We start from the raw sequence: 26,739 nt of genomic DNA, 5'->3' as shown, positions 1-26,739 counted from the left end.
GGACTTTTGACACCATAAATGGAGGCAAATTTTGGGGGCAGCTGGAAAAATTGGGAAATCTCGGAGGGCCTTCCTTCAATCATAGTTTACCTTCACCTCTTCACCTTCATAATAATAAATCTATTCAAATGATATTGGACCGGGGTGCGGGGGAGGGGGTTCAGGGGGAGGGTGTCATCTTTCCCTCCCAATAAGAACAGAGAAAAGTCTAAGACAGGGATGCATCGTAGCTCCTCGTCTTTTTAACCTCTGCGCCGACAGTGGGTGCAATAAAAGTGAATGGTTTCGTCTACATGGATGATGTTGTCCTATTGGATCACACATCCATAGGCCTACAATGCCGGATTACAGCATTTGGCAACTATTCCCCTGCTAATGACCCGACGATCAACATAAAATGACCTTTGTCATGTTGTTGGAATTAGATTCACAGAGCCTTCCAGTAGTGAAAGAAATTCAGTATCTTGGATTCATTATAAGAGCTAGTACCTCTTTACAAAACTCAGAGCTGGAAATAGAGGTTACACTAAGCCAACTAGTATCCCAAATTAAAAGAATCCTACATTTATACTGTAGATGCACTCTGCTCCCTCTTGCCCAATTCTATAAGGGAAAGTGATTCCGGTCTTGTTGTATGGCATCAAGATTGATAAACTGGCTATTAAGATCAGTTGGGTCAGAATGGAAGGCCTCATTTGGAAAAAGGTACTGAAACTTCCTAGGTCACTCCGAATAGCACGGTTACGCTATGAATTGGGTCTACAATCCCTACAATCTCATTTGGTGTGGAGAAGGGTTACGTTATATGGCTCCATTAGAAGTCCTAAAAAAGATTCTTTGTATGAGGATGTCAAGCTTCTCCTAAATAAGGGTGGCAATACAATTGTAGCAGTATTGAAGGAAGAAGTTACAAAGTGCTGGCCAATTGTGATTCAACAGAAAAGACACTGGCAGAGAATCCCCAAAAGGGAAAAAAAAATAAACAATTTAGGCAGAATGACTGGATTATGAAGCGGGACAGTTTTTCAGGAATTTAATTCTTTAAGAACTTACCAATTAGTGATCGACCTACAGATTTTGTGCTACCTTATCTCAGGCCTTTTCAAAATTAGAGAACTAAGAAGCATGAGGAATAAAGGAATGGACAGGGAGGGCTCATGCAATCTTTGCAAATCTGAAGTTCAGAGTGTGAAACATCTTTTTTTTAAATTCATGCATTGCCACTAAAAAAACAAAATAAAGTGAAATATTTCTCCTGTTTTGTCCATACTGTTGATTCAGATGAATTCTGGATCAATTCAGATGAATTCTGGAACAGAATATCAGCAGGGAAGAAAACGTTCCTTTCCTAGGAAGTTTTAAGAGTGTTGGATGAATTGAAATCCGCTATAGAATAATACTTTAGGGAAGATTATCACCTTGGGTGCGGGTGTCTTATATATGCATCAGTGTCTGGAATTTTGTATTTTTGTTGTTGTTTAGTTTTTCTTGTTAGTATTTGTATTTTAATTAATTTTCTACCATCAATTGCGAAAAGTATTTTGGTGACCAACTTTAAAAAAAAAAAAAGAAATTTAAAAAAAAGGGCAACCAACCAAGTGCAAACTTATCTGCCATTGAATTCAAATTACATCCTTCCCGACTTTAGCATATTAAGTCCTATGACAGCAGCTGTACTCTTAAGTCCCCTTAATAACTAAGATTTTGCTTTCCTTTTGTTTGGGGAATTGCTTTCTCAGGTCCCAACAGTCTTTTTATGACTGTTTTTGAATGCATTCAACATGAACTGACAATTATATATTTCCATAAAAGGTTTACAGTCTTGCAAATAAAGAAAAAAAGTACACCGTCTAGTTAAACCATATGCATACATTCATCCAGATTTCTATTATGAGAGTTACATCTGTTTGACATTGCGATAACATCTTGAGGCGATACAGTAAGGGCAACAATATTGTTCTTTGAAGGATTTGAGCAAGACATTAATTGCTGAGTAGAACTATACATTTCTAAAAGTGAAAAAATGCTCTTAAATGTAATGGTCCAGGCAAATTTTGAAACATCAATCCGGTTCACACGGTCTACAAAAGGAGCCTTTATTGTTAAGTCTGACTGAAACTTGCGTACAACAGAGTCATTTTCAAGTGGCCGTACTCACCATATACATGTGTGGAGGTGGTCGGGGAAATCTACGGATTTCCACATTTATACTACGGTTGTAGTATGGGATTTTCATGATTTTGTCATGATCTTACAAGCCCAATTACTTATCATGGAAGTGGCTATCCAATGACGAGTTATGAATTGTTATCTTTTGCTCTACCCGAGGCTGACTCAGACCCTGTATGCTTAAAAGTCTAGTGGAACCCATCCTCAGGTTTATTAGTCCTCCCTCTTGCCATTTTAGAGTTATTTTGGATTATTCAGAACCGGGGTTAGTGGTGATGGGTACTGTAAGGAAGGCATGGTGTTAGGCAAGATTGTATGCAGCAACCCTGTGGGAGACTACACCAGCCTTGTCCTCTTGGCAATAGGCAACCCAACTTTTGGTATAGGCCTGTACTACACAAGTTGGTAGTCTGACTGAGCAACAGGCTTATCTCAAATGTGAGCCGTAGGGTTGCAACAGAGTTTCACAGAGACAAGCATTCAAATATCACTTATACTCAAGGTTTCTTGATTAAATAATTATCAATTTGTCCGTTTTAAAATAAGCCTTCTTTAGAAGGGAGCAGTTGGCAACAATAAAAATATGCTTCAAAATACACTCCTTCCGTTCAATAAATTAAGTAGAAACTTCAGATATTTCTACACCCACGTTAATATATCACTTTTCACACTTAAATGGTAATACTGAAGCAGTGGCAAAAGGGAAAAGGTTAGCAAAAGGAAACAATGGTTAACAAGTTTCTCAAACAGGTAAGCACTTTTGGACCCACAAATACAACGTAAATGAACCCTTTCCCAGCTATACAAGTAAGGTATGCATGACTTTTTGGAGGGATAGTTAAACACAAAGTCAGAAGGTAAGAAGAGTCTTCAGGGAGCCAGGACAGCCAATGTCAATTGAGCAAAGCCTAGGGGAGTGGAGGCATTTCTTGAAGGTAGGTAAAAAGGCTTGCACAATGTTATAGAGAGTTTTCTTGTAGAATGAAAGCACTGTTGGGCCACAAGCTGGGAGGCTTGTTTAGGGCAAAGCTGCAAGGAACTCTGCTAAGGGCAGCAACTGCAAGTCTCCAGTGAGAGCAAGCAAGCCACACACACACAAAGGCAGCGAATACCCCTTAGTTCACAGTACCTTAGGTCTGAAGAAATGGTTCCAGATGGCTTCTGTTTCTGCTGTTGTTCCTGGGCCTCAGTTGTGGGGATAAGAGGGAGGACCTCTGGGGGACTCCTGTACTACAATTGGAAGTTTGGCGGCAGCAACGAGCGCAATTCAGATCAGCAGCACTTCACGGTTTCAGCTACTCGTAAATAGCACCACCGCAGTTCTTGGACACCTTGTGGGCTTTCCTTGCTTCTGGGGTCCAGCACTCTGTTGAAGTGGCTCAGGCTTTGTTAGCCCTGCTTCGAGGGAGTCCGGAGGATCTTCCTGGAGCTCGGGTCCATTTTAAAAACAAAATACTCGATTCTGGTATTCCTGTCCCCTGGCACTCTGTTCCTCCAGCAGGAATGCAAGTACAGCCAGCAAAGTGCGGGGTTTCAGTCGAGTTAGTCTTGGGGTCGATTGGTCCCACCAACCCAAGGAGAGAAGTCGTCCTTTTCGGGCTTCTCTAGTCGATGTCGAAAAAGGAGCTTCAGCACTGCAGCAGGGCTTCACCGGGCAAACCAACGGTCCAGGAGGTGCAGCAAGCTTCTCTTCCAGATTCTTCGGTTCCTTCGTCCAGTGGTGGACTCTGACTTCCTTGCAAAAGACCTCGCCTTTTTATGCAAGTCGTTCCCCTTCATTCGCAGCCTAGCTGTCACTCTCACAGCAGGGTGGCTGTCCTCAAAGGACAGCCAGCCGGCCAAACACATTTGGGTGCATTCCTGTAACCAAGGAGACTAAGCACGGGGAGTTTTCAGGCACCTCCCTTGCTTCCTGCCCTGCCAGTCACGCTGAAGCCAGAGGTGGGCTTCACCAATGAATCCCGCCAAAGGCAAAAACGAACAAAGGGGCCCAAACTGGTTTGGCGCACCTCAAGAAGGACCTTTCCAACAAGAAATTGCGAAAAAAAGATGACCGGGGCCATTTTGACAAAATAGGAACCCATGGGTGCTATACTGCTGCTGCGAACGCAGCCTGCAGTAAAAACACACAATGGTAGGAAAAGGTAGACCACTGCCACCAGCCATTAATTGTAGAAAGGGTAACAAAAATGTTACACAAGATGTTAGACAAAGGGGATACCAAGTAACCACTCCAGCACCCTGTTGTAAGATAGAGTGTGCTTGGTCTATAAAGAGGAAATGTAAGTAGTCACTTTACTACTCTTGGAAACAGTAGTTATCCAAGAGAAGGTATTTATACCGTAGCAGAAATCCAGAGGATGTCTCTGACACTGCACTGAGGGTGCAGTGTGTCACAATGTAAAAAGATGATGCCTATGGAGTTCGTCAGACTCCAAAACCAAAAGAAACAGTGTTCAAATCAATAAAATAAAATGCATGAGAGAGTGGGGAAAAAGGTCTCACTCTCTCCAGGATAAAAAGTCCTAAAGTCCAGCAAAAGAGCTGGTGGTTCTCTAAGGTAGAAGGGAATTAGCACATTTCTGAAAACTCTCCCCAACACATGGTATCAAAGTAAGACAGACAAGTGACAACAGTTCAAGGGTGTTGATTGAACTTATCAAGCGTGTGCAAAACACCCATCTAAACCTAAATCTAAGATGGGAGCAAGCTACAACCATCAAATAATACAGTCTTAGTGGAGTTGAATGAAAAGGGCCCATACTAAAGAAAAGCTATTGCCAATCCTTAGTGCTAAGTTAAAAATAGTGTGCGGTAATGCTCACGAAAAAGAAGTGTTCCCAAGATTAGAAGTCAGGATTTTCAGGCCATTGGCCTCCCTTCCCCACCTTTTTAGCATGGGACAAGGCACACTCTTGGGCTTCTTTGGCACGAGGACACAGTTCCTTTTAACTAACATCAGGGCCTGCTGTGCCCAAGTGTCTTATATTCAAAGTTTCTTGATTCAGAGGGCCTGATGTACCAAGAACAACGAAAACATTTCCTTTCCAAATATTCAAGTCGGGCAAGCCACTCTTCACCCTGGATCCCCCTCAGCCGGGTTCAGATCCTTTTAATACAATTAGCCTCCCTCAGCCGGGCTCTGACCAATTTCAATTCGTAGGCTATCAATAATTCTCACACACTCAGTTCAATACCAAACAGAGCCCTACGAGTGAGCACCCACGTGGCGCCGGATCACTCTGTATCTGGTCTATTTCAGTTTCATAATGTTCAATCACATAGGAGTCAGCTTCCCTCATACAATGGTACTGCTTGCAACCTTGAGCATAACAATCTCGTCTGCTGCCAGTCTCTCCGACTCACTGGCTGTGCTGCATTCACTGGCATTGCTTTGTTGTTGGAGCCATGGACAGTACCATGGTGGCAATCGCTTCTCCGCGCCTTGGCTATCAATGTGGGAGGGCCCCATGTGCCTGCAACACACTGCAGAGTTCGCCAACTGCAATTCCCATTTCTTTACTCGAGGCCTCTTGAAAGTCGTGGTTCTTCTCTGAAAAGGTCTAGGGTAGTACCCTCCTTCCAGCCCTCTCTGGTCTTACCACCTTCCTCATCGGTTTAGACTGCCATCTCGGAAATGCTGCTTCTTCGTGTGTTTTGCCAGAGTGTGCTTTTGTGCTCTGCCTTTTATCCATGTGGGGAAGTGTGATGGAAGTCCGGTGTGTGTGTGTGGAATTCCATTCCATGAGAATTTCAGAAGCAGGGAGTCGTTTTTTGTAGAATTTGGTATGAATTGCTATGGGGACCAGAGAGTATAGGATAATAGGACTAATAATTTTTATGGAAATCGAGATGACCCCCACCAAGATAAAAAAAAAAGGTGACCATCCAGAAACCATTTTTGTTACTTTTTCTATCATGAGGTTGGTGTTGAGGGTAACTGTGGTAGGAATATCTTTAGCAATATAAAGTCCTAGATATTTAATATGCAAAGATTGCCATGACATACCAAATAAATGGAGTATTGGTTGGGGTACAAGCGTTAGTGAGAGGCATCACTTCAGATTCATTAAGATTTAACTTGTAACCTGAGACAATGGAGGAATTATTTATGGTAGATATCAAATGTTGGACGGAGAAGGCAGGATTTGAAAAGGTAGAGTAAGAGGTCTGCATAAGCAGATAACTTCCCTTCTATGTTATTATTGAAGATTTTTTTTGTTAGAGTTTGTTCTTATACTCTGCAAAAGGGGTTCAAGCGCAAGGTTAAATAATAGGGGTTAGAGGGGGCAGCCTTGACGAGTAACTTTATTTGGAAAAAGGAAGTGAGGGAATTATTAATGAGAATTTGAGTTGAAGGAGGAGTATAAGAATCGGATCAGACTGATAAAATAGGGAGAAAAGCCGTGCCATTTTAAGGAATCGAACATAAAAAAGGTCCAAGACATGCGGTCAAAGGCTTTTTCAGCATCAAGGGCAAAGAGGATTAAGGGGTCTTTAGAATTCTGGAGTGAGATAGAGTATTAAACAGTAGCATGTTTAAGCATAAAGATCTTTGATAAAACCAGATTGGTCAATATGTAGAAGTTTAGGAAGATATTTTTCTAAATGTTTAGCTAGGAGTTTAGCTAGCTAATATTTTAGAGTCAAGAGTTGATGAGAGAGGTCTGTAGTTTTTAACCAGAGAGGGGTCTTTATCGGATTTGGAGAATGGTACAAGAAGCGCTTTGCCAAAGGAACCAGGGATTTGACCAATTTCGGCAAAGAAAGAATATATTTGTCAGTGTTTTGGTCAAATGGAAATCAAACTTTTATAAAAGACAATGGAAAAATCCATCGGGACGTGGTGCTTTATTGGGTTTGAGATCTAATATGGCTCGTTTAATTTCTGTTAAGGAAACAGGTGTATTAAGAGGGGAAGGTCAATGGGATCTGTATATTTTTTTCTTGGTTTTTTTTTTCCAAAGAAAGAATGGATTTCGGATGTCTTAATAGAGGGGTCAGAGAAAAAATAGGTTGAAGTAAAAGTCTAGGAAGGCTCAATTTATATCCTTTTGATTAGTTAATCTATTGCCATCGCGAGAAAGGATTTGGGTGATGAGCGATTTTTCTTTCTGGTTTTTTAGATAGGATGCCAACATTTTTCCGGCTTTGTAGGAGCCACTGTACAATTTAGATCTATATCGAAGTACAGAGTTAGCAGCTTTATCAGTGTATAGTTTGTTAAATGCAATACGCTTATTCATGAGAGCTTTTGCAACATTAGGATTTGGGTTAGCATAGTACGACCTTTCAAGATATTTAATTGAGGTTAATAATGTGTTATGAGTGGATTTGGCTTGTTTTTTAGTAGCAGAGAATTGAATTATAAACCCACGGAGGGAGGCTTTGAAAGCATCCCAATTATTGTGCATGGCGGTATGTTCTGGGCGATTGTAGAGAAAGAACTCTTCAATGAAAGAGTTGGTTTTGTCAATGAAGTATCGGTCTTTAAGGAGGAATGAGTTAAATTTCAGACATCCAAGAGAGTTTAGGTATAGGTATCCATTCTGGAGTGGTGGAGAAAGGTGCATGATCGGAAATAGTTATGGGGCAGATTTCAGAATTGATAATAGTAGAGGTCAATGAAGGATTAACAAAAATATAATATAATATAGAAAAGGTGTGGTGATGGGGAGAATAGAATGTATAGTCTTTTGCATCTGGGTGACAAAAGTGCCAAGAGTCAATCAGATTGAGGTTATGTAGCAAATTGAGGAAACTATTGTAGGATTTGGAATTAACAAAATTGGAGATAGATTTGCGATCAAGGGTAAAATCTAAACTTGGTTGGCATCTCCACATAAGTTAAGTCTATCTGGACACTTCTGCACAAGCTTTAGGTTAAAAAAATTGGACAAGAAAAGGGGGTTACGGGTGTTGGGACCATAGATATTAAGCATAGTTACTGGTAAATGGTTAATAATAGCTTCTTTAATGATCCAACGGCCTTAAGAATATTTTTCTTCAACGTTAGGTGCTTATTGATCAAAATGGAGACACCTTTTTTGTCTGGAGCGTTAGACAAGTGTATGGCTGACCCAAGAGGATTTGATTTTGAGGTTTTCGTTGACAGACCTCAGATGAGTCTCTTGAAGACACGCAATATCTGCTTTAAGTTTTATAAGTTGGGCAAGCATCTTGTTGCGTTTAATGGGGCGATGGGCCGATTTAACCCTTTAACATTCCAAGTAAAGAACTTCGACATTAGGAATCGAAAGTTGTATATGACAAAAGTAAAGAGTGCAGTAGAAATTAACAATATGCATGACACAAAGTAAGTAATGAGCCAGTGGAGCAAAAACTTCCATAAGTTGTGGCATCGCCGGAGTAAATGGGGAAGAACAGAAGGGTGGGATCATGACAAAAGGGGAAAAAGACAATTAAGAGTTAGCAGAGGATAAATAGGGTTGATATAAACATGAATGATAGTGAAAGGAATGAGTTGAGTTTCATCAGAATAGACATAAAAAAGGAGTATCATGGGGGATACCAGAGCACAGTGTTACGCTCACCTAGTATCCACGGGGACGCCACCCAGCCCTGGTTGGATGATTTGCACTCTCAAACCCTCTCCCGGTCCCTTGGTAAGGCCTCTGGTTAAAGATGGGTCTGCAATATAGGAGAGCTGGATTCAATACCAGATTGCCTTTGTTTTCCCACCTCCCTTGGCCTCAACTCCTTCCTCCCCCTTGGCCCCTCTCCTCATCTTAATATTGTAAAAGGTGGATTCTCCGTCCTGCTCCTCGTGGCAGGGGCGCGTAGCTGTGGGGGGCGAGCAGCGACCAAGTTACTTCACTGGTGCAAGCCCCCCCGTGGGAATCCAGGCCTCCTGCGACTCCGTAGGTTTGCTGCTTTACAGTCTTTATATGCAGTCCTTATGTTCCTCTTAGTTCGAATAATAATATCTTGCTTCTTTCCTTTTAGGTATGGAAAGGTATTTTGGTGTTGTCATGCAGTTCGAAGATGAGCATGGGCCGGTAGGCGAAAGCGCGGTGTGCACGATGCTGTCCGGTGAGTAATACGCGATGCACGGCACTGTTTCGCCTTTTATATTGCTAACCTGCCTTTTCTCTCCATGCAGGTTGCGATGTTCCTCGCCGAGCGCCGTAATGTTCCAGCAATGATACTGACGAGGAGATGACTACCCGGGTAAGAATTGTGTGGCTTTCTTCATTCGGGGGGGAAACGTGAGTAAAGGCTTACTAATGCTGTGTTTCTTTCTCCTCGTTCCAGGTTATGGTATTCCAGGATGCATGCGGTGCCGGATGATGAAGTTCGCACCTTCAGGTGAGTGGAACTGAAGACAGGATACTGTTCCAGGTAAGTTTCATAGTGTTCTCTCTCTCTCTGCAGGTCCTTGGTTTCAGGTAAGCTGACATCAAACAACTGGACACGGTGGGCGTTACGCTGCCCACAGCAGAATAACGCAAAGCATGTTCTGCTGTTTGGGTGTTTAAATAGTCTCAGGTAGAGTAGTCCAGGCAAAATAGTCCCAGGCCTGCCACACCCAAAGTAGTCCAGGTAAAGAAGTCCTAGGCCTGCCACACCCAAAAGACTAGACTGCATAGCTCAGTTCCTTGTAACTGAACTATGTGTGTGCCTCCATGTTGGCTGAACCCCCTCCCCCCAAGTTAAATAGTCCCAAGTAAATAGCACCATTCTAACGTTGGTCTTCATAATGGTTATGAGCCTGGCGCCAAAGGACTGACTCCAAAAGAGTCTTGGATGAGGTTTTAAGGCCTTTGACCTGGCCCTAACTGGACGGCTGACTTGCCAGTGCGGGGTCATGACACACAGAGACGAACAGAGCGTAAGTGAAGAGTCCACGAACAGGAGACGCCACTAAAGTCCAAAGTTACAGAAACAAGGGCAGATTGGGTGACAAATAGATCAAGTTAAAATAACAAAGTTAAGTAAATACAGCAAATTGTTTTTCTGACTAAATAATGGTCGAGTGCAACAAGGATAGTATTCCAATCAAGTTTGTAAGGTAAAAAGAGCAGGATCTGTATTTTTAATGAGAGATCGATTGTGAGGGATTGATGAAACAGATCTGCTACGCTGAGAGGTAAACTTGATATGTCGATTTTTTGGTTTTCTGAATGAAAGTACTTGAAGTTGAGGATCTGACTTAAAGGAGCTGAATGAAGAGTCTGGGGAAGCAGTATCCATCAGTATAGATTGAAACACATTGAAGAGATTGCTGGGTTCTGTGAATTCTTTAGTAGGCCCATCTGGGATGATAATTATCTTTGTGGGTTCACGTAGTCCATATCTGATAAAGGATCTTCATAAGAGGGCTCATGTCAAGAAATGTTTTCCTCTTGGCTTGAGTGATTTTGGAAAAGTCTGAAGAGATGAAGATCCTATGCCCCTGAAAAAGAACGGGGGAATGCTTTCTGGAGGCTAATAGAGTTTAGAGAGCAAGCAATGAAAGCTCTAGGTGTAGAATTGTTGCCAGAGAAATTAGGTCTTATTCCACAGGCATGCGGCAGTTCTAATGGAGGCGAAAAAGTGGTATCTAATACGGAGGGGATCCATTTGGAAAGAAAATGTAGGGGTCATCTGCTTCCATTTTCTCAGGGATCCCTTAGAAGCATAGGTTATCTCTACGATTTCTGTCCTCCAAATCGGTGACATCACATTCTAGTTGTACAAGTCTTTGTTGCACGTTTTCAAGGCCTTCCACCTTATCCTCAACAACAGCGACTCTTTCTTCTGCTTTATCTAATCTGCCAGAAAATGTTTTTATCTAATTTTTGAAGCCTTTAAGTTCTTCTTCTATGTTGGAGGAACGAGATTTAAGTGTGGAAATGGAGGAAAGTATACTGCCGAGTTCCTCTAAAATCTTTTCCATGCAGGAATTAAATGAGGAATTATCTGAGGAGGATGGGGTTTTGGTGTGATCAGCCATGGTTGAAAGTAAAAAGCAGCTCTAGCATGCCGTAAGCTGAAGAAAACTGAAGAAAACAAATGTAGAGAGCAATATTATATTAGGCCACCAGGTGTCAATATCGAATAGACCACCACAAGCCAGTTGAAGCCTGGGAGTAACGTGATCTTTGGGCCCGATGACATGAGATAAAGGAAAGGCAACGTTTGAGGGAGAGGGGCCCCAACAATGAACACATGCAGCGGTAGCCGGCTCAGAGACGTTGCAACAATGCCAGTGAAGGCAGAAAAGGAACGTTCGTAATGGTGCAGTGGTTCAGAGGTGTTTGAGGGGTATTATATGTAGTGTGCCACAGCCGACAGGGGACCCCGCCTCAGAGGTATACCTTAGCTCTTACCGGCATGAATGTCGCGACGGAGCTGGTCCAAGATAGCATTATAGGGTTAATAAAAGTCAGGAATAAGTGCCCATGTTCAAGGGAGCTCTGCACCCAAGCAGACATCTTCGTTGCCACTTGGCCACGCCCACAGGGACCCAACTCGGAACATAGTCCTGTACTGCACAAGTCGGTAGAGTGGCTGAGCAGCCAGGCTTATCTTAGGGAGTTATGTGAGCTGTAGAGCAGTAAAAAGAACTCAGTACATACAGAGATCCAAGAAAACACTCACTTAAAGTTATTTTAAAATGTATTTACATATACACAAGGCACACAAGACAATCTAAAATGCAGCAACTACTAAATTCAATTGGAAATGGAAATCAATCATAAAATGAACAATAAAGCAGGCTAATAATGTTTCATATACTTTTCATACCCAGCACACAGAGTGACTTCAGTTAAGGTCAGTAAAAGCACTTGTATGCATTAGGAAGTACAGGTTTGACAAAACACAGCTAGCAACTGGTAGGTAACAACGTACACTGTCCCAAAGGGATTTCGCCAGTGTTTCCCCAACTAAAAAAGTGTTCACAATTCAAGTCTATGGAGAAACCTGCATTAACAAAGCCAGTAGGATCTAGAAGATGGACCTTTGGGAAACTAGCAAAGGCACAGTCAAATGCACAGCACGGGGTGTTAGGTAAAGTTTGTATGCAGTACCCTCTGGGAACACTACAAACAACTCGGACTACAGGTATAGGAAACCCAACCTTTGGTATAAGCGTGTACTACACAGTTTTGGTAGCATGTTGAGCAGCCAGGCTTATCTCAATAGGGGACAATGTGAGCTGTAGCGGAGTTACACAGATTCACAGTGACAAATATTCAAATAAACACTTACACACAAGGTTGCTTGAATAAACAATTATTAATTTATCAGTCAGTTAGAATAGGCCTTCTTCAGAAGGGATCAATATAATATTAACACACAAATACACTTCAATACTATACACTCTTAGTTTCTAAATCAGTAAAGACCCTTTTGGGAGGGCCCACAGACACAACCTACACCCTCAGGTGACTTCAATAGCTAGGGTGCTGGGAACATTAATATCTTACTGTTTGCATTTAGAATACTGTTAGAAGTTGGTAAAAGGTTATTAGAACAAGAGACCACACATATTCTTAAGCAGGCAAATACTTTTGGATCCCCTAAGAAGAGTCATTCAGTACAACAGGCTAAGCCAAAGTCAATGGTCAAAAGTCTTATATAGGATGACGGTAAGTAGAAAGGTCTTTGCACAATGTTTTAGAAGTCTTTGAAGAAGAGAAGAATCAAATGTAGGGCCACAAAGGGTTAGACTTGTGAGTTGTAGAAGATGCAAGCAACTCTACAGCAAGAGGTAAGTTCTCTCAGACTTTGTACAGTACCTTTGAATTGAAGAAAAGTGCAGATGACTTCTGTTCCTGTGCAGCTCTGCAGATATCATTGTTCCTGGGCCTCAGTTGTGGGGACAAGAGGGAGGACTAGGGACTCCTGCACTGCAATGGGATGGTCACTGTTTGCAACCAGCAATCTTCAAATCAGTGGCTTTTCAGTGTTTCAGCTCATCGAGTCTACCGCAAATAGCAACCCTGTGGTTCCTGGCTGTCGAGATACACTTTCCTTGCTTCTGGGGTCCCGCACTCTGTTGAGGGGGCTCAGGCTTGCTTCCTGGGAGTCCGGAAGATCTTCCTGAAGCTCTAGGCCAGCTTAAAAGCAGCGCACACAATCTGGTGTTCCTCTCCCTGGCTATACAGTTTTCAGCAGCAACTCTGGAAATTCAACCACATGTCCAGGTGGCTTACTTTGGAGTCGATTGGTCCCACTAACTCAAGGAGAGAGGTCGTCCTTGCAGGGGCTTCTCTGTCGATACGGATTTGGAGTTCAACACACCAGCAGAGCTTCACCGCGCAAACCAACGGTCCAGGAGTTGCAGCAGGCGTCCTCTTCAAGTTCTTCTTCAGATTCTTCGTCCAGTGATCGACTGCCTTCCAAGCCAAAAGCCTCAGCTTTTATTCAGTTTTCTCCCATTCATTTCAGCCTAGCTGTCAGTCACCCAGCAGGATGGCTGTCCTTGCCGGACAGTTAGCCGGCCAATCACTACACAGTGCATTTGGGTCTCCTAGGAGACTAAGCACAGGGAGTTTCGGGCACCTCCCTCACTTCCTGCCTACCCCAGACACCCTGGAGCCAGAGGCGGGCTTCACTCGTGAATCCTGCCAAAGGCAAAGCAAACAATGGGACCAAACCTGGTTTGGCACGCAGAGTAAATCTCAAGAAGGACCTTGCCACAAAGAAATGGCGAAAAAAGACCAGGGCCATTTTGACAAAAATGGCACCGTTGGGTGCTTTCCTGCAGCGGCAAACGCAGCCCGCAGTAAATGCACACCACGGTAGTTAAAACGAAACCACTGCCACCAGCCATTCAGTGAGAAAAGGGTAACAAAAATGTTACATGAGAAGCTAGACAAAGGGGATACTAAGTAACCCCTCCAGCACCCATTGTAAGATAGTGTGTGCTGGGTCTAGAAAGTTACAAATGTAAGTAAAGTCAATTTCACCTTATTGCTCTGGGAAACAGTAGTACCAAATCCAAACGTGAGTAAATTGGGTTTGAAATTACTGAAAGCTATTTAGCTCCTGCTTTTAGCCCTCGAGAGTCTGGTTAGCTTGACACCAATAGCTACCAGGGGCTACTTCTGGCTCCAACGGCGGAACTGCACCAAAATGTCGCCCAGAACATGGCAACATTTAATTTACTGTGCCTGAAATGACGACCCCCCCCACCATTACATCTACTAAGGGGAAGGGTGTCTGCGGGGTTGTACCCCGTTTTGTCAGTGTAATGGGGGTCAGGGGTTGCAGGGTGGGCCCTGCTTCCATCAGATGGTAGCGGCAGACAAAAAAAATAAAAAAAATAAAAAAGGGGGGTGGTAGGGGCAGAGCAGAGCCCCTGCGGTGCCAGTTCTGACCCACGTTAGTGGGAGAGAACCGATGCCGTAGGGATAGAGGCGAGATGGCAGCACATCTGTGTGCGCCGCCGAGGCGGGGAGCCAGGTAGGGCGGATGCAGAGCACTGTGATCCATGTGATCACTGCGCCACGCCATAATGGGACTCTGCATTATGCTGGTCAACATTATGGGCGTTGCAGTGATCACATAGATCCGCATACTTATGCGACATTAACTTTCTATACGAGAAGGCCTATAAAGAAGCATTGAAGACAGCTCAAGCATCTTGGATTGTCTACAATGGTCGAAAAGTTAAAGTTTGCATTTCACAAACGCTAGATCTGCGACATGCTACTAGCTCCTGGTTCTGAATGAAGAGCATAATTAATGATAGATCACGCCGTTTCGTGGCAGCTTTATGTACAAATAATCACATCCTTCTTCCGTGACACCAAACAAATAATATTGAGGTGATATGCTCCAAGGGGCCCAAGTTAAGGGCCCTGAACACAGCACAGGTCCGTTAACGAGGGTGGCAGTGCCGTTTCCGAAAGGGTCAGCACGCTGAGGGGCATATCGCCATTAGCACCCGTGTAGTTCTGTACACGGGTGCTAATGGTGTCTTTCTTCCCAGTGCTGGAAGTCAGTTTTCAATGTTGATGACGTCAAAGTACGTTTTTTTTTTCCAAATGTAAAAAAAAAAAAAAAACACACCATTAGCACCCATGTAGAAAACTACACGGGTGCTAAGGTGAGGGTGAAGAGGGAGCCAGAAAGGGAAGGGAGCGCAGGCTAACCATGGTGCTCGGAACACAGGCTTGTACCTTAGAATACAACAGACGTTCTGAGCAACCCGATTGGTCAGCACCCTCTCCCAGGGTGCGAATGATAAATGTATGTCAGGTTATTACTATCAATTGATATGATAGGAGCAGAACTCAGTATGATTTTCTGATGTGAGCCCAAGGGCCTACTATGTTTGAATAGTTGATGAGAGGCACATATGCGTCAGGGAAGATGTCTTGGTCCCTCAAGGGTACAGATGCATGTGCAATGTTTTGTAATGCACAGGACAAACGGAAGGGTCTGAAAGGGCTTATCATTTAAGCGTCAGTGGTACACCCTTCAACAACCATTGACGGGTGAGGAGCAGGTCCAGTCAGAATTCAATATCATCTGTGCAGAGATCTTAGCAGTTAGATGTCCAATTCTATATAGCTTCGGCAGAGTACAATGCGCTTGCGGATCCGTTGTCATGTATAGCAGATAATGGAACATTGTACACACATTCCACTGTTAAAAATTGATTGCCAATATAACACTATTTGAAATGCACTCGCCTTGTAATGGATTTCAACTCATTTTATTAATGCCCCTTGCTGGGTGGGATGCACTTCTTACAATGTCAGTTCCCTTGATGCCCGCATTTATACAATGTTAGCATAGGTCATTCAATAACAGGTTACACTATGCAAAGGTGCAAACTCAGGGCCCAAAACGTGCTGTCAATAATCCAGGGCCTCCTTTTCTGACTGCCCACGACACTTCACAGAAGCACAAAATGAAGCACCACTCAGGCTTACATGGAATCAAAATACAATGCAGCTGGACACCATGACTTAACAACTGACAAAGCCAACTACTCACTGAATAACAACAGCCACATTAACATGGCGACAGGTACAAACAAGTGTTTTGTGGATGGTCACTGGCCTAAGGTGCTTAAAAATGCAGCATTTGGGGAAAACAAACATTCTTTGTGGAAGAACGAGAAGGGGCCCACAGACAAAGATGTTTGCACCAAACCCACCAAGTCTCTGAAGGTAGTGTAACGAATCTGGACAATCCATCCCTTCTCTCCAGAAGGAGTAACCCTGTTTGAGGCTAGAGAGGTGAGCCTGCTTTGCAGTATCCTACCTATGGGCCTGGGCAAGTGGGACCTCACTGGGCGGGACTCCCCTCTTGGGGACAACAACTCCCATTCCAGAGAGGAACTCACAGACAAACCACCTTCCTTCTCTGCATATATGGATGTGGAAAAGACTAATATCTCCTGAAACAACTATATTCAACAAAGATCCTTCTTTACATGTATTGACTACAGGCAATGCTTAACGCAGCCTTAACGCCATGGTCAGCAAAGGACACTGTTCTGTTTATTCCTATGATGTATATAACAGAGGAAACTCCTACTGAGGAAAGGAAACAGCTACGCAGGGGCAACCATCCCCATCATTGACACATTGGAGGGGCAGAGCCACACTGGGCCGCGGACCCAGTGGCAGCAAGGAGGGCGAGCACGGCGGTGAGCTGAACGCCCAAGGGTTGGCGTTCTAACCGACCAAGGAACCAAGGTCCGAGAAGGAGCAGTGACGGGAATGCCCACGTCTCATATGGTGGCACCAACACAAAAGAGCAGTGCTGGGCTGATATGGTCTCGGCATCCGTAACCTGCCTTTGAGGGAGCCAGAGTCCCTGAGCTGTGTACACGTCAGACCATAGCTACAGAGACAAGCAGCCGCAGGGAAAGCCAACGAGGTTACGGGAGCCTGAGAAACCCGACGGAGAGATCGTTACAAGGAACGAACATTGTGAATAACGGCTAGGAAAGCATTCATGGTTATGGGGGCCTCACAAAGCAAAGTGTGCAAATACCCTATGAAAAAGGATTGATATAACAGCTGGGAAAGCTAACAAGGTTCAGGGAGCCTGAGAAGCCAGAGTGTGCAGACACCCTATGAAAGAGGGATTGAGGACGAGATTTAAACACTTTCAATTAAGGCTGAGAAAGGAACAGTAAGCTACAGAACTCAGTACCGGGTGGACAGCCGCCCTATGTGAAGTGAAAGGATAACAAGACTTGGGTGGAGGGTGGGGGGGAAACAATGCCTCTAAGAAGGAAGTCGGTTTTATTTTGTTTGTTTACCAAAAAGTTTTAAAGGAACAGAAATGTTCACCACAAGAGAGTTTTCTTCAATAACAGGAGAATTTGAACCAAATACCTTGATATCAAGACTGGGAAGAATATCCTGTTGTGAAAAAGGGAACTTTAAAGCCCAAGAACAAACCAAGGATAAAAGGTCAGGCAGCTGCCCTGCTGAGGCTATAGTACAAAGCCTCACCCTTCCCTTTTAGTTAGAGGTTGTTTCTAAAGTGGTAGGTCCAGTTAGTTGGATAGGATTCGGACCAAAGAAATTCATTTTGGACTTTAAAGTGCACCCTTAGCTTTTGGTTTACTAGGTAGGGAACTCCCCTCATAGCGATAGGGCTAGTAGGCATTTTGGTTCTTTTGTTTTAATAAACCTCCTTGAAAATGGCCTCTACACATCAGAGTCCTCTTTCTGGTTCACCACAGTAGCCCCAACCCATTGTTTGAAGGATTAGCCCCTCACAACCAGTGTGGGTCCAGTTGAGCCCCTGACTTCTCGTAACATATTCACCATAATAAGTGTCTTGATCACCTTTAAAGTAAGATACAAATCATTAAAAATCGATAGTTCAAGGAAAATAAACAAATTCTGCCACCTCAATTGCCAGCCATAGGCACTGGGGGGGGGGGTGACATTACCATTTTGCTATTATCAGTGTTGCGACGGCCTGGGCCAGTAAGTATAGGTTAAGTACTCTTACAAATAGCACTGTAACTGAAGATACATCTAGAAGTTACTGAATATTACATGTACAAATAGTAAAAACTGAAAGAAATTCAGATGGATAGCAGTTAAATCATTAGAAAAAAAACAACTGAATCAGAAAAGCAAGCTAAGAGAAATGGTATTTGATAAACCTTCTGCAAGGTATCAAAATAACCGATTTGAGCATAAACATCTCTGAGGATACTGTGAGCGTCCCAGCCAGAGTGAAAACCAGTGAATACCGTGTATGTGTACCCAAATGTAACCGAACTATCCAGGACTCTTACGTTTTGGCCCATTTCACTGAGCACTGCAATGGAACACTGACGATCTACAAGTAATCAAAGGCTACCCTCCTACACCCCTCTAAATAAAAGCAGCCATGAGATTGATCAACATTTCATTTTTTAACTGCACAAACTCTTAAATAGGCACCTATCTCCCAAGAGGCTCCCAAATACATATTTAAATAACCCAGAAAATCCTGCTAACAAGCAAAAATATACATACTTCTTCTTTAGAATATCCCAGTTTCCTTAATTTACAAGTTGCTAAGTGCTTCTCCAAAGAGGACTTGGGCATCCGGTGATTCTGATCATAAGGACAAAGTGCTGTGCCACCCTGAAAACAAACAAACAGAATAAGCCGTTGGTGATATGGCACGGGTAAGATATGGAATGAAGAGTGAGCAAATAGGGTGAAACATACAAGGGTGAGCCATGTCTACAATCAGCCTATATAGAATTTTAAAAACCTATGCACTAGAGTCTAGGCATTTGTTTGCTGGATTTTTAACACAACCAACCATCTCATCTAATCTAATGGGATGAGATCTTCACATGAATATCAAGGAGAGATGGAACGAAAGTGGAAGAGAGCAGGTTTCTGCTTATGTGAACACATTCTTGTGAATGAAGCATATTCCAGGACAAGACCATAAGACATAATTATTTAAAATAAACAAACAATGTAGCATAAGCAGAAATCATTTTAAAGAAAAAGAAAAAATTAATTTCCTATGACCCCCCCCCCCCCACAGTGCTCAAATACAGCCTCTCTTTACCTTGAACTTACACCTCAGATGGTCCCCTCTTGCTCTTTCTTTGCTGCTCGGGCATCCAGCCATTAACCATCTGCTCACACTCATTTACGCATCAACAGCAACCGTTCATTAGAATTGTACAATTCTGCAGGGATTGGATAACTTAGTGCTATGATAGGTGCAGGCTAAGGGACATGCTATGCAGTGATGGCACTTTCCCCTTCAAGTTCTTCCTGAAAGGCTTTTGCTGCTGCCCCTACAAGAGCTCCATCTTTGCATGCTCTGTGGCATCAAAGCAGAAAAAGAGAGGACAATATAAAAAGAGCCATTTACCAAAAGATACATGTCAAGGATTACCATCCGTGAAGGCTGTAGAAGCTCCAGTTTTTTAAATGTTTATTAATAATAAAATGATGCAGGAAATTCAAGCTCAGAAAAGGTGGAATGCTAACCAAACCACCACCATCCCAACGGAATCGTTCGAACCACACCGAGCACCCATTTCAAACTGACACCAGCTCACCACTTGGACAAATTCAACTTGCTGAACCTAGTTTGACTCGCATCTGCAGCACCTTGAAGCCTGGTAACAGCCTAAACTTTGAATCAAGTACTTCAAAGAGTCTGTCCACCTTGTGGGCCTCCCTGTTAAGTATCCAGAGAGTTGCATAACTGGGGGGCGGGCAATAAGACAGGGAAATCAGGGGGCAAACATGTAAGTTGCAAGCTACTAGCCATCCATAAATAAAAAAAAGTCACTTGCCACCTCAATTCTATAGACACACGCAGAGCACACAATTTCTTATTCGCCAAGAGATAAGAGAATCCGAGTGAACCCATATATAGAATGGGGGTGGGGGGGTGGACCCCAGAAAACGCAGGTCACCTTATCTACGCATAGATTAAATGGCGACCAGGAATACAGTCTTTTAGGACAACAACTCTAGCTCAACTGTTTCTAACGGCTAAAATTGTGGCAGTGTTAACAACTAAAGGAAGATCACACTGGGGAACTTCTGTCTGAGAGGATTCAATAAAATTAACCCTTTGAAGAGATGAGGGATAATATCCTCCAACGCTTACATTATTTGCCCAAGGAATAGTAAATGCTTTTACCGCAGCCCAGAACACCTTCAAAGTGGAGATCGACAACCCCTTCAAATAGGAAATCCAGGACTGTTTGAGTGGCCCAACTATACTGTCCGTACCGGACCAAACACAGTCTTCTCCACGATGCCCAACACAAATTCCAGCAAGGCCATGTGAATTGCTGACAACTCTCTAGAGCTGGACGATCTGGAGCTCTGCGTGTGGGGCCACTTCACTTGGGAGAACCGTTGACTGGGAGCTGCTCCCAATTTGGTGACTTGCCTCTGTTGTCATAAGTAACAGCTACCCCAGGTTCATTGACACTCCCTTTTTTAAGTTCTCTGCAACCAGCTACCATTGGAGAGGCTCCCTTACGCCTGGTTGGGGAAACTGGAATCAAACGATCATAGTCATTGGAATATGGTCTCCAGTGGTTCACTGTGTGCATAAGATGAAAATTGCACACTCCACTAGAAAAAGCATTTCTGCCATCAGCCCCTGCATTCTCAACCAGTCCCTGGCTTAGTCCGGTTTGATGCTCAGTTGTTGTTCGAGGCTTTCCAGAAGGACCCTTCACCTCCTGGGCAGAACCTCTAACTGGGTGGACCCCATAATCAAACAGTTGTCCAGAAAGGGATTCATGTGGATCTTCTCCAGATGCAGTTGCACCATTACTGGAGTCGCCCAATTCATAAAGATTAGTGGCCCCAACTTGAGGCTGAATAGTAGCTTGTGAAACGACAATGGAGCAATTGCTCTCTTGATCAGAAGGCCATAAACCATCTTCGTCAGATCCAGTTTCTTCCTCTGATCCCTTGGAACTGGGGTCCAGATTGTACCAGTCTCTGGAGGCAGAAGGCATACTCTATTCACAGGGGAGGATCCATTCATGAACCTCAGTTTGAGAATGGATCATCAGTGTAGCCCAGTGGTTTTTCCCTAGCCTGCTGGCTATTTCCACAAGGCCAGGCAGGGGTCACTGCATTACTTCCCCCTACCAGACCACCTGAAAGAGAAAGATTGTCAGGCACCCAATTTAATTAGCAAATAGGAGTCAGGATCAGAGTTCCAGCTGTTTTTCATTGCCAAGTTTGGCTTTTTAATTGAAGACCAGATGATTGGGCCTAGAGGTAAGTCATTTGTGACCCACTAGGTCTGTGTAGAGCTGGATTGGATTATTTCATTAAACATTTAATTACTATGGATTGTGCCCTTATGGACGAAATTGGCTTTGTTAGAAACTAATGATCCAAATTTAGCTTTCATGGCTCTGGGCTGAACGGGAAATGCTTGGCCACAGCCAAGACTTGAATGGATGGCTTCCTGAGGATGTGTAGAGCAGCTAATTGGTGCCAACTGTGCTTCTAGAAAGGGTCCCGCAACCTGCGACTAACTACACGTTTATTTATGAGTATGACGCCAATGACCATCACCTTTGTCTATACAGACTGGTGCTTACGGGAGTTGTAATTTAAAACACATGGCAAGCCAAAGATTACAGAACCCAAGCCTAGCCTTCGCCTCTAATACCACACTCAACCACAATGCAGAAGAGCTGGTGCTTCAAGCACACACCACGTGGTGGAGCAGATGTGTGCATTGAGCAGCCAGTCACAAGCTCTTTCATGAGTTCAATCCCTGGCTAATAAACAGGCAACACACGTACGATAAAAAGACATGAGACTGACAATGAGACTATTGCTCTGCAGGATTATGGGGATGAGTAATGTCTAAACAACTACTCAGCTCCTCCCTAATACTAAAGCAGCAGTGATGTCAATCATAAGGGTGAAACAGATACAGTCCAACAGTGTATCGGCCACTTTTACTCACTAAAAATAGGCAATTACTACCACAAAAATAAACAAAAAAATATCAAAACAGGGAGTAAAAATACTCCTAACAAAAAAGAAATAGGACAGAAAAGTCACGTAAAACCTTGTGCCCCTGCTTTCACTCACACAGCTCCATGAATATGTTTGGACTAGTAGTAAACATAGTACCACAGGAAAAAACTACTATTATAACTGCCCGATAGAAGAAGTAACATGTCTCTTAATATGCATGAGTAACTAGGTGCAAAGAAATTATGATTTCAAAAATATTTCCATTGTCCAGTTAAAACCATATTTTTATTCGCTTGTAAAATACTCCCTTTGGGAACTGGATGTACATTTCTAGGTGCTAAAATATTTTACTCCCAACTTTGAAAAATAGGGCATAAAATACTCCCAAATCTTATCTGGAGCACTGGGTACACCTCCTTCGCCTCTTTTATTAACGTGCAAAACATGCAACTCCTCACCCCTGTAAATGAAACACATATGATTCAGCCATTCAGAGCAAACATGGTTCTCTGGATGAAGACCCAGGTGCCGACAATTGGTTTGAACAGTAAATGTCAAAAGTACTTCAAAGTGTTTTGAAAAGGCAAAGAGTGGAGCCTTAGTCACAAGTGCCCTTCAAGGCTAGGCTGACCAGGAGCACTGCCAATAGCTTTATTAGTTGTCATGGGTGCCCAATAGTATCAAGCCAGGATTCTTGGTGCTTTTCTGAAGTAGAGCCAGTATCCAAACGGTAGGGTCACATTCTTCCAGTGGCGAGGTTCCATGTGGATTTAGTCAGCGCTCAAGTCTGGTTGAGACGATGCATTCGCTGGGTGGAGTCAGTGTTTGAGATGGGCGAGTCAATGGCTTCTAGTGGGTCAAACCAGATTTTTGAGTTAGGTAAAGATGCTGCTACTATTGGGTCAAGTCAGTGCTTAGGATGCAGTGAGTCGGGTGCTTCGACAGCAGGAAGTTGAGTCATGGCGGTGATGCGCTTCACTGGGTCAGGTGTGCAGAGACAGCGTGAAGAAACAAGCAAGCAGTTCCAGGTTCCTAGAGCGTCATAAGCAGCACTGCACATACTTAGTGGCTTCAAGCAAGTTGAGTCAGATCAAAGAAGTCTTGAGGTGGTAAACGGGGTTCTGAGCTGTTTCTGGACTTCGAGTTGCTGGGAGGCCCAAGTCCAAGGTCTCTAGAGACAATGTGATCCATTTGTGCTGCATTTCCACCCCACAAAGTCTGCCGCTTACAGTGGCTCCTTCACTTCCAGTGAGCAGGAAACTGGTTCCAGTGCACATGCAGCAGAGGCATTGGTTCACAGCAGTGTCACCTCAAATGGGCCCCTGAGGTACGTAAGGAGAAGTGCTTTGTTCTTCCGAGAAAGCACATTCTTCACCTCTCCCTGACAGAGTTCCAGGCGAATCCTTCCTTTCTTAAAGTCCACAGATGAATCAAATAAGTGCAGGGTAGAATGCTGCAGTGAACTGGGCCAAAGCAAGCCTGGCCTTAGGGGTCTAATCCGGGCTTCTGTAACAAGTGTAATTTGCCTTCTCATGTCACAACTGGGGCGCTTTGTCTCCAGGCAAGGGGGGCAAGAAGTGTAGGCAGCCCTATCATAATCCAAGATGGTAACACTTCTCTGGTCCTAAACCTCTCCTCTTTCTACTCTAACTCAACTACTTCAAAAGGACTCCAGTAATCAACACCCCATTTGAGAGAAGATTTGTTATGTCAGGACTGTACTTGAAGCACTTCGAAGGGAACCTCCCAGCAAGAGTTCCTGTGCCCTTATGGAAGGTGTTGCCTTCCTAGGGATAATCAAAGATCAGCTTCCGGGGGCAGGGTCCCACATGGTAGTTGTGGAGACACCCAGGCCACACAGCTACTAACCCACCATGTCATGATGGTAGCACTACTCACCAAGCGGACAATAAAATGTCATCCAAATGCTGTGGCTGTACAAACTGTGTGATCCCTGTAGCCACCATGAAATACTTAGGAATGGCTTATTTGAAGAGCCAAGCTTGCCACCATGCGGACTAGGGTACATAATTGTCACGCGAGGCCTCCGCGCACATACCTCTTCTCCTCCCGTACACCAATGCCTCCTCCCAAAGATGGTTCCCTGGCATCTTCTTCCTGCACCGTCCAACACGTTGCACCCCAGGTTCCAGTCATGAGGTACGGCGTTGCGCCCCGGCACAAAAACAACACCAGGCACACACGCGACACGTCAAGAAGCTAGAAGCATTTAAGTCTGCCATCTTCCTGGCTTTTGGTTCTTCTCAGCTGTGCTATTCGGCGAGTGGCGACCGTGCATCCATGGTTTCATTTTTCTGGCTTCTGGACTTCAACTAATTCTCTCAGGATTTCATCTTCCGATTAGCAAATCCACATTTCAGAAACAGAATTACCTAAATATTTTTAATTTCCAAAGATCAGTAAAGTTCAAGCTATCACACCTTCATCATATGGCTGTCACAGAGACGCGTATGGAAAATGTTCAGATCAAAACTATAAGGCTCAGATGATTACTTGGAAAATTGGTGAATGATAGACACTTCCCCGATAATGGCTAGAAACTGAACTTGTGTCCCAGGTTCACAATGCTGAAAAGTGTAAAGAAATACACATGAGGCAAAGGAGGTGTGATCAGCAAGAGTGGGATCTGAAGATGAAAATTGAACCAATCTTTTTCCCTCTGACCTCTCTCTCTGGTTTTCTCTTGGAATTGCAGATTATGCACAACTACGTTCTTTGATAGCACTTTAACCAAATACCACTGGAAAAAAAAAATCACTGGTGTGTTCACAAATGCAACAATCGGGATGGTCCTTCTCGTTATTTAATTAGTTAAAATAACAGTGTCTTTAATAGTAAGCTAGAGCAGAAAAACCACGGCGAACTTAGGTTCACAAAAATAAGTTGGGCTAAACCCATGGAAAGTGCTAGATTTTCTATGGATCGCAAAACATTTTTGTAGGTGGGCAATATGCGAGTTGCCAATGACCATTGCGCCAGGGTCTAACTTTTACTAATCATTAACGTCTATGTTGTCATTTTCCAACAATATCCTTCCTAGAAAATATCCAAGTTCCAATATCACAATACAACCTAGTCAGAAGTCAACGTTGGACAGATATTAAGGCTAAAAGTTATTGGTGTCCTGCTACCTACAACGTACACCAAAGACAATTTTCACAAAGTGTTGCCTTACTTATGGCCACTTTTTGTAACTGACCATGATCGCCTCGAGTATCAAACATGTAATGTCCTGGCCTGGGGGCCCCAAAACACTCGTGCCACAACTACTGTGACAACATTGTCTGATAAATGACAAGGTGCTGTCAGTAAATATGCAAATATGCAGGTCTCTTGCGTCACCAAGCCGCTCAAATCCCACACTGGCCCTGCATAAACCTTGGCATGAGGGAGTGAAGCTCAAATCCAGTGGGAGTGGAACAGGATTACCGGAAGTAAAGAGGTGGCAGAGTTAGAGGCAAGCAGGGGGTGGCTGTAGATGCCCGATTTAGGCACCGTGTCTAGGAGGTTCCCGTACCTGCCGTGCTCCAGCTCCCGGTTTCCACTGCAGCGCCGCCATCACCCCCACTAACTCCTGATCACAGGCGTCTGCCAGAGCGCTGAGCTCCCGTCGCAGCTGTTCGCGCCGCTCGGCTCCATCTGGCAGCGGTGGCTGAGTTGCTGGTAGTGGCAGTGGCGGAGCCGCAGCGGGCAATGAAATATCAGACTCCATCCATCAACCCTTACTGCACCACAACAATTCATCACAGCAAGTCAGCGCTGACAACAAAGAAGAAGGACCTAGCCAGCGAGGAAACTGAGACATAGAAAAGGGACAAGTTAAAAAGATACAAAAGAAGGACAAACTGCCTAGCAAGCGACTGAAGCGAGCACATATAAGAACAGGCTGTCTAACGCCAATTTTACGTCGAGACTGGATGCTCAGATTCTATGTCAAGACTTGGAGACTCAGATTATGCTCTGAACTTCTCTTTACTTCTGAGCAGCAAAGTATAAACCAACAATTCTGAAAAACAGTGTAACATAAAAAATTACAATTCCTAAAACTTGCAGTGAATTTGTAGTCCGTTTTTCATAAGCTCACAAAACCCATGTGATCTTTCCAGTCCAGTCAGATCTCACTTTCCCCTATAAATGCTGCATAAACTACATCATCCTTTAGGATGGGGGAAGCGCCTGCGTGGGTCCGCCCATGCATCCGATAATTAACAAGCAGAAGTCCACAGTGACATTTTGGGTAATGAGTTGGTGGATCTGGTGGCGGGTGAGGGTATGAAGAGGGGAGCGCTTGATGTGAGGTTGCCTTTGAGTGTGGATGAGGTGAAGGCTGTGATGGTGAGACGGGTCATGGATGAGTGGCAGGAGAGGTGGGTGAGTGGGGTGAAGGGCAGGTGGATGTTTGGTGTTCGTGGGAAAGTGTCGGTGAAGGTGGATGCGGGGAGTCTGGAATGGAGGAGGGCGGAGGAGGTGATGCTGAATCGGTTGAGGATAGGGCATGTGGGGCTGAATGACTGTTTTGAGTGGGGAAGCGTGAGTCGAGGGACTGTGCGGTGTGTGGGGTGCCTGAGACGGTGGAACATTTTTTGCTTAGGTGTGAGAGACATGTTGAAGAGAGAGAATTGATGAG

General features: G+C 44.0%; 1 protein-coding gene across 1 annotated transcript in view; it reads right to left on the bottom strand.

The window, feature by feature from the left end:
* Window positions 1-25,963, bottom strand: part of SNRNP48 (small nuclear ribonucleoprotein U11/U12 subunit 48) — a 279,405-nt gene extending 253,442 nt beyond the window's left edge. The window contains exons 1-2 of the mRNA XM_069613443.1: window positions 25,630-25,963; window positions 18,624-18,734 (exon numbers count right to left, since the gene is read on the bottom strand). Coding sequence (XP_069469544.1) covers window positions 18,624-18,734; window positions 25,630-25,824 — 306 coding nt within the window. The 5' untranslated portion in view covers window positions 25,825-25,963. The remainder of the gene's footprint in view (window positions 1-18,623; window positions 18,735-25,629) is intronic.
* Window positions 25,964-26,739: the final 776 nt, after the last annotated feature.

Source organism: Ambystoma mexicanum, chromosome 5p (genome assembly GCF_040938575.1).
Source record: "Ambystoma mexicanum isolate Mex_15411 chromosome 5p, UKY_AmexF1_1, whole genome shotgun sequence".
NCBI classification, from domain to species: domain Eukaryota; kingdom Metazoa; phylum Chordata; class Amphibia; order Caudata; family Ambystomatidae; genus Ambystoma; species Ambystoma mexicanum.
The sequence above is the reverse complement of the archived record's forward strand: the minus strand, read 5'-3'. Positions and strand labels throughout refer to the sequence as shown.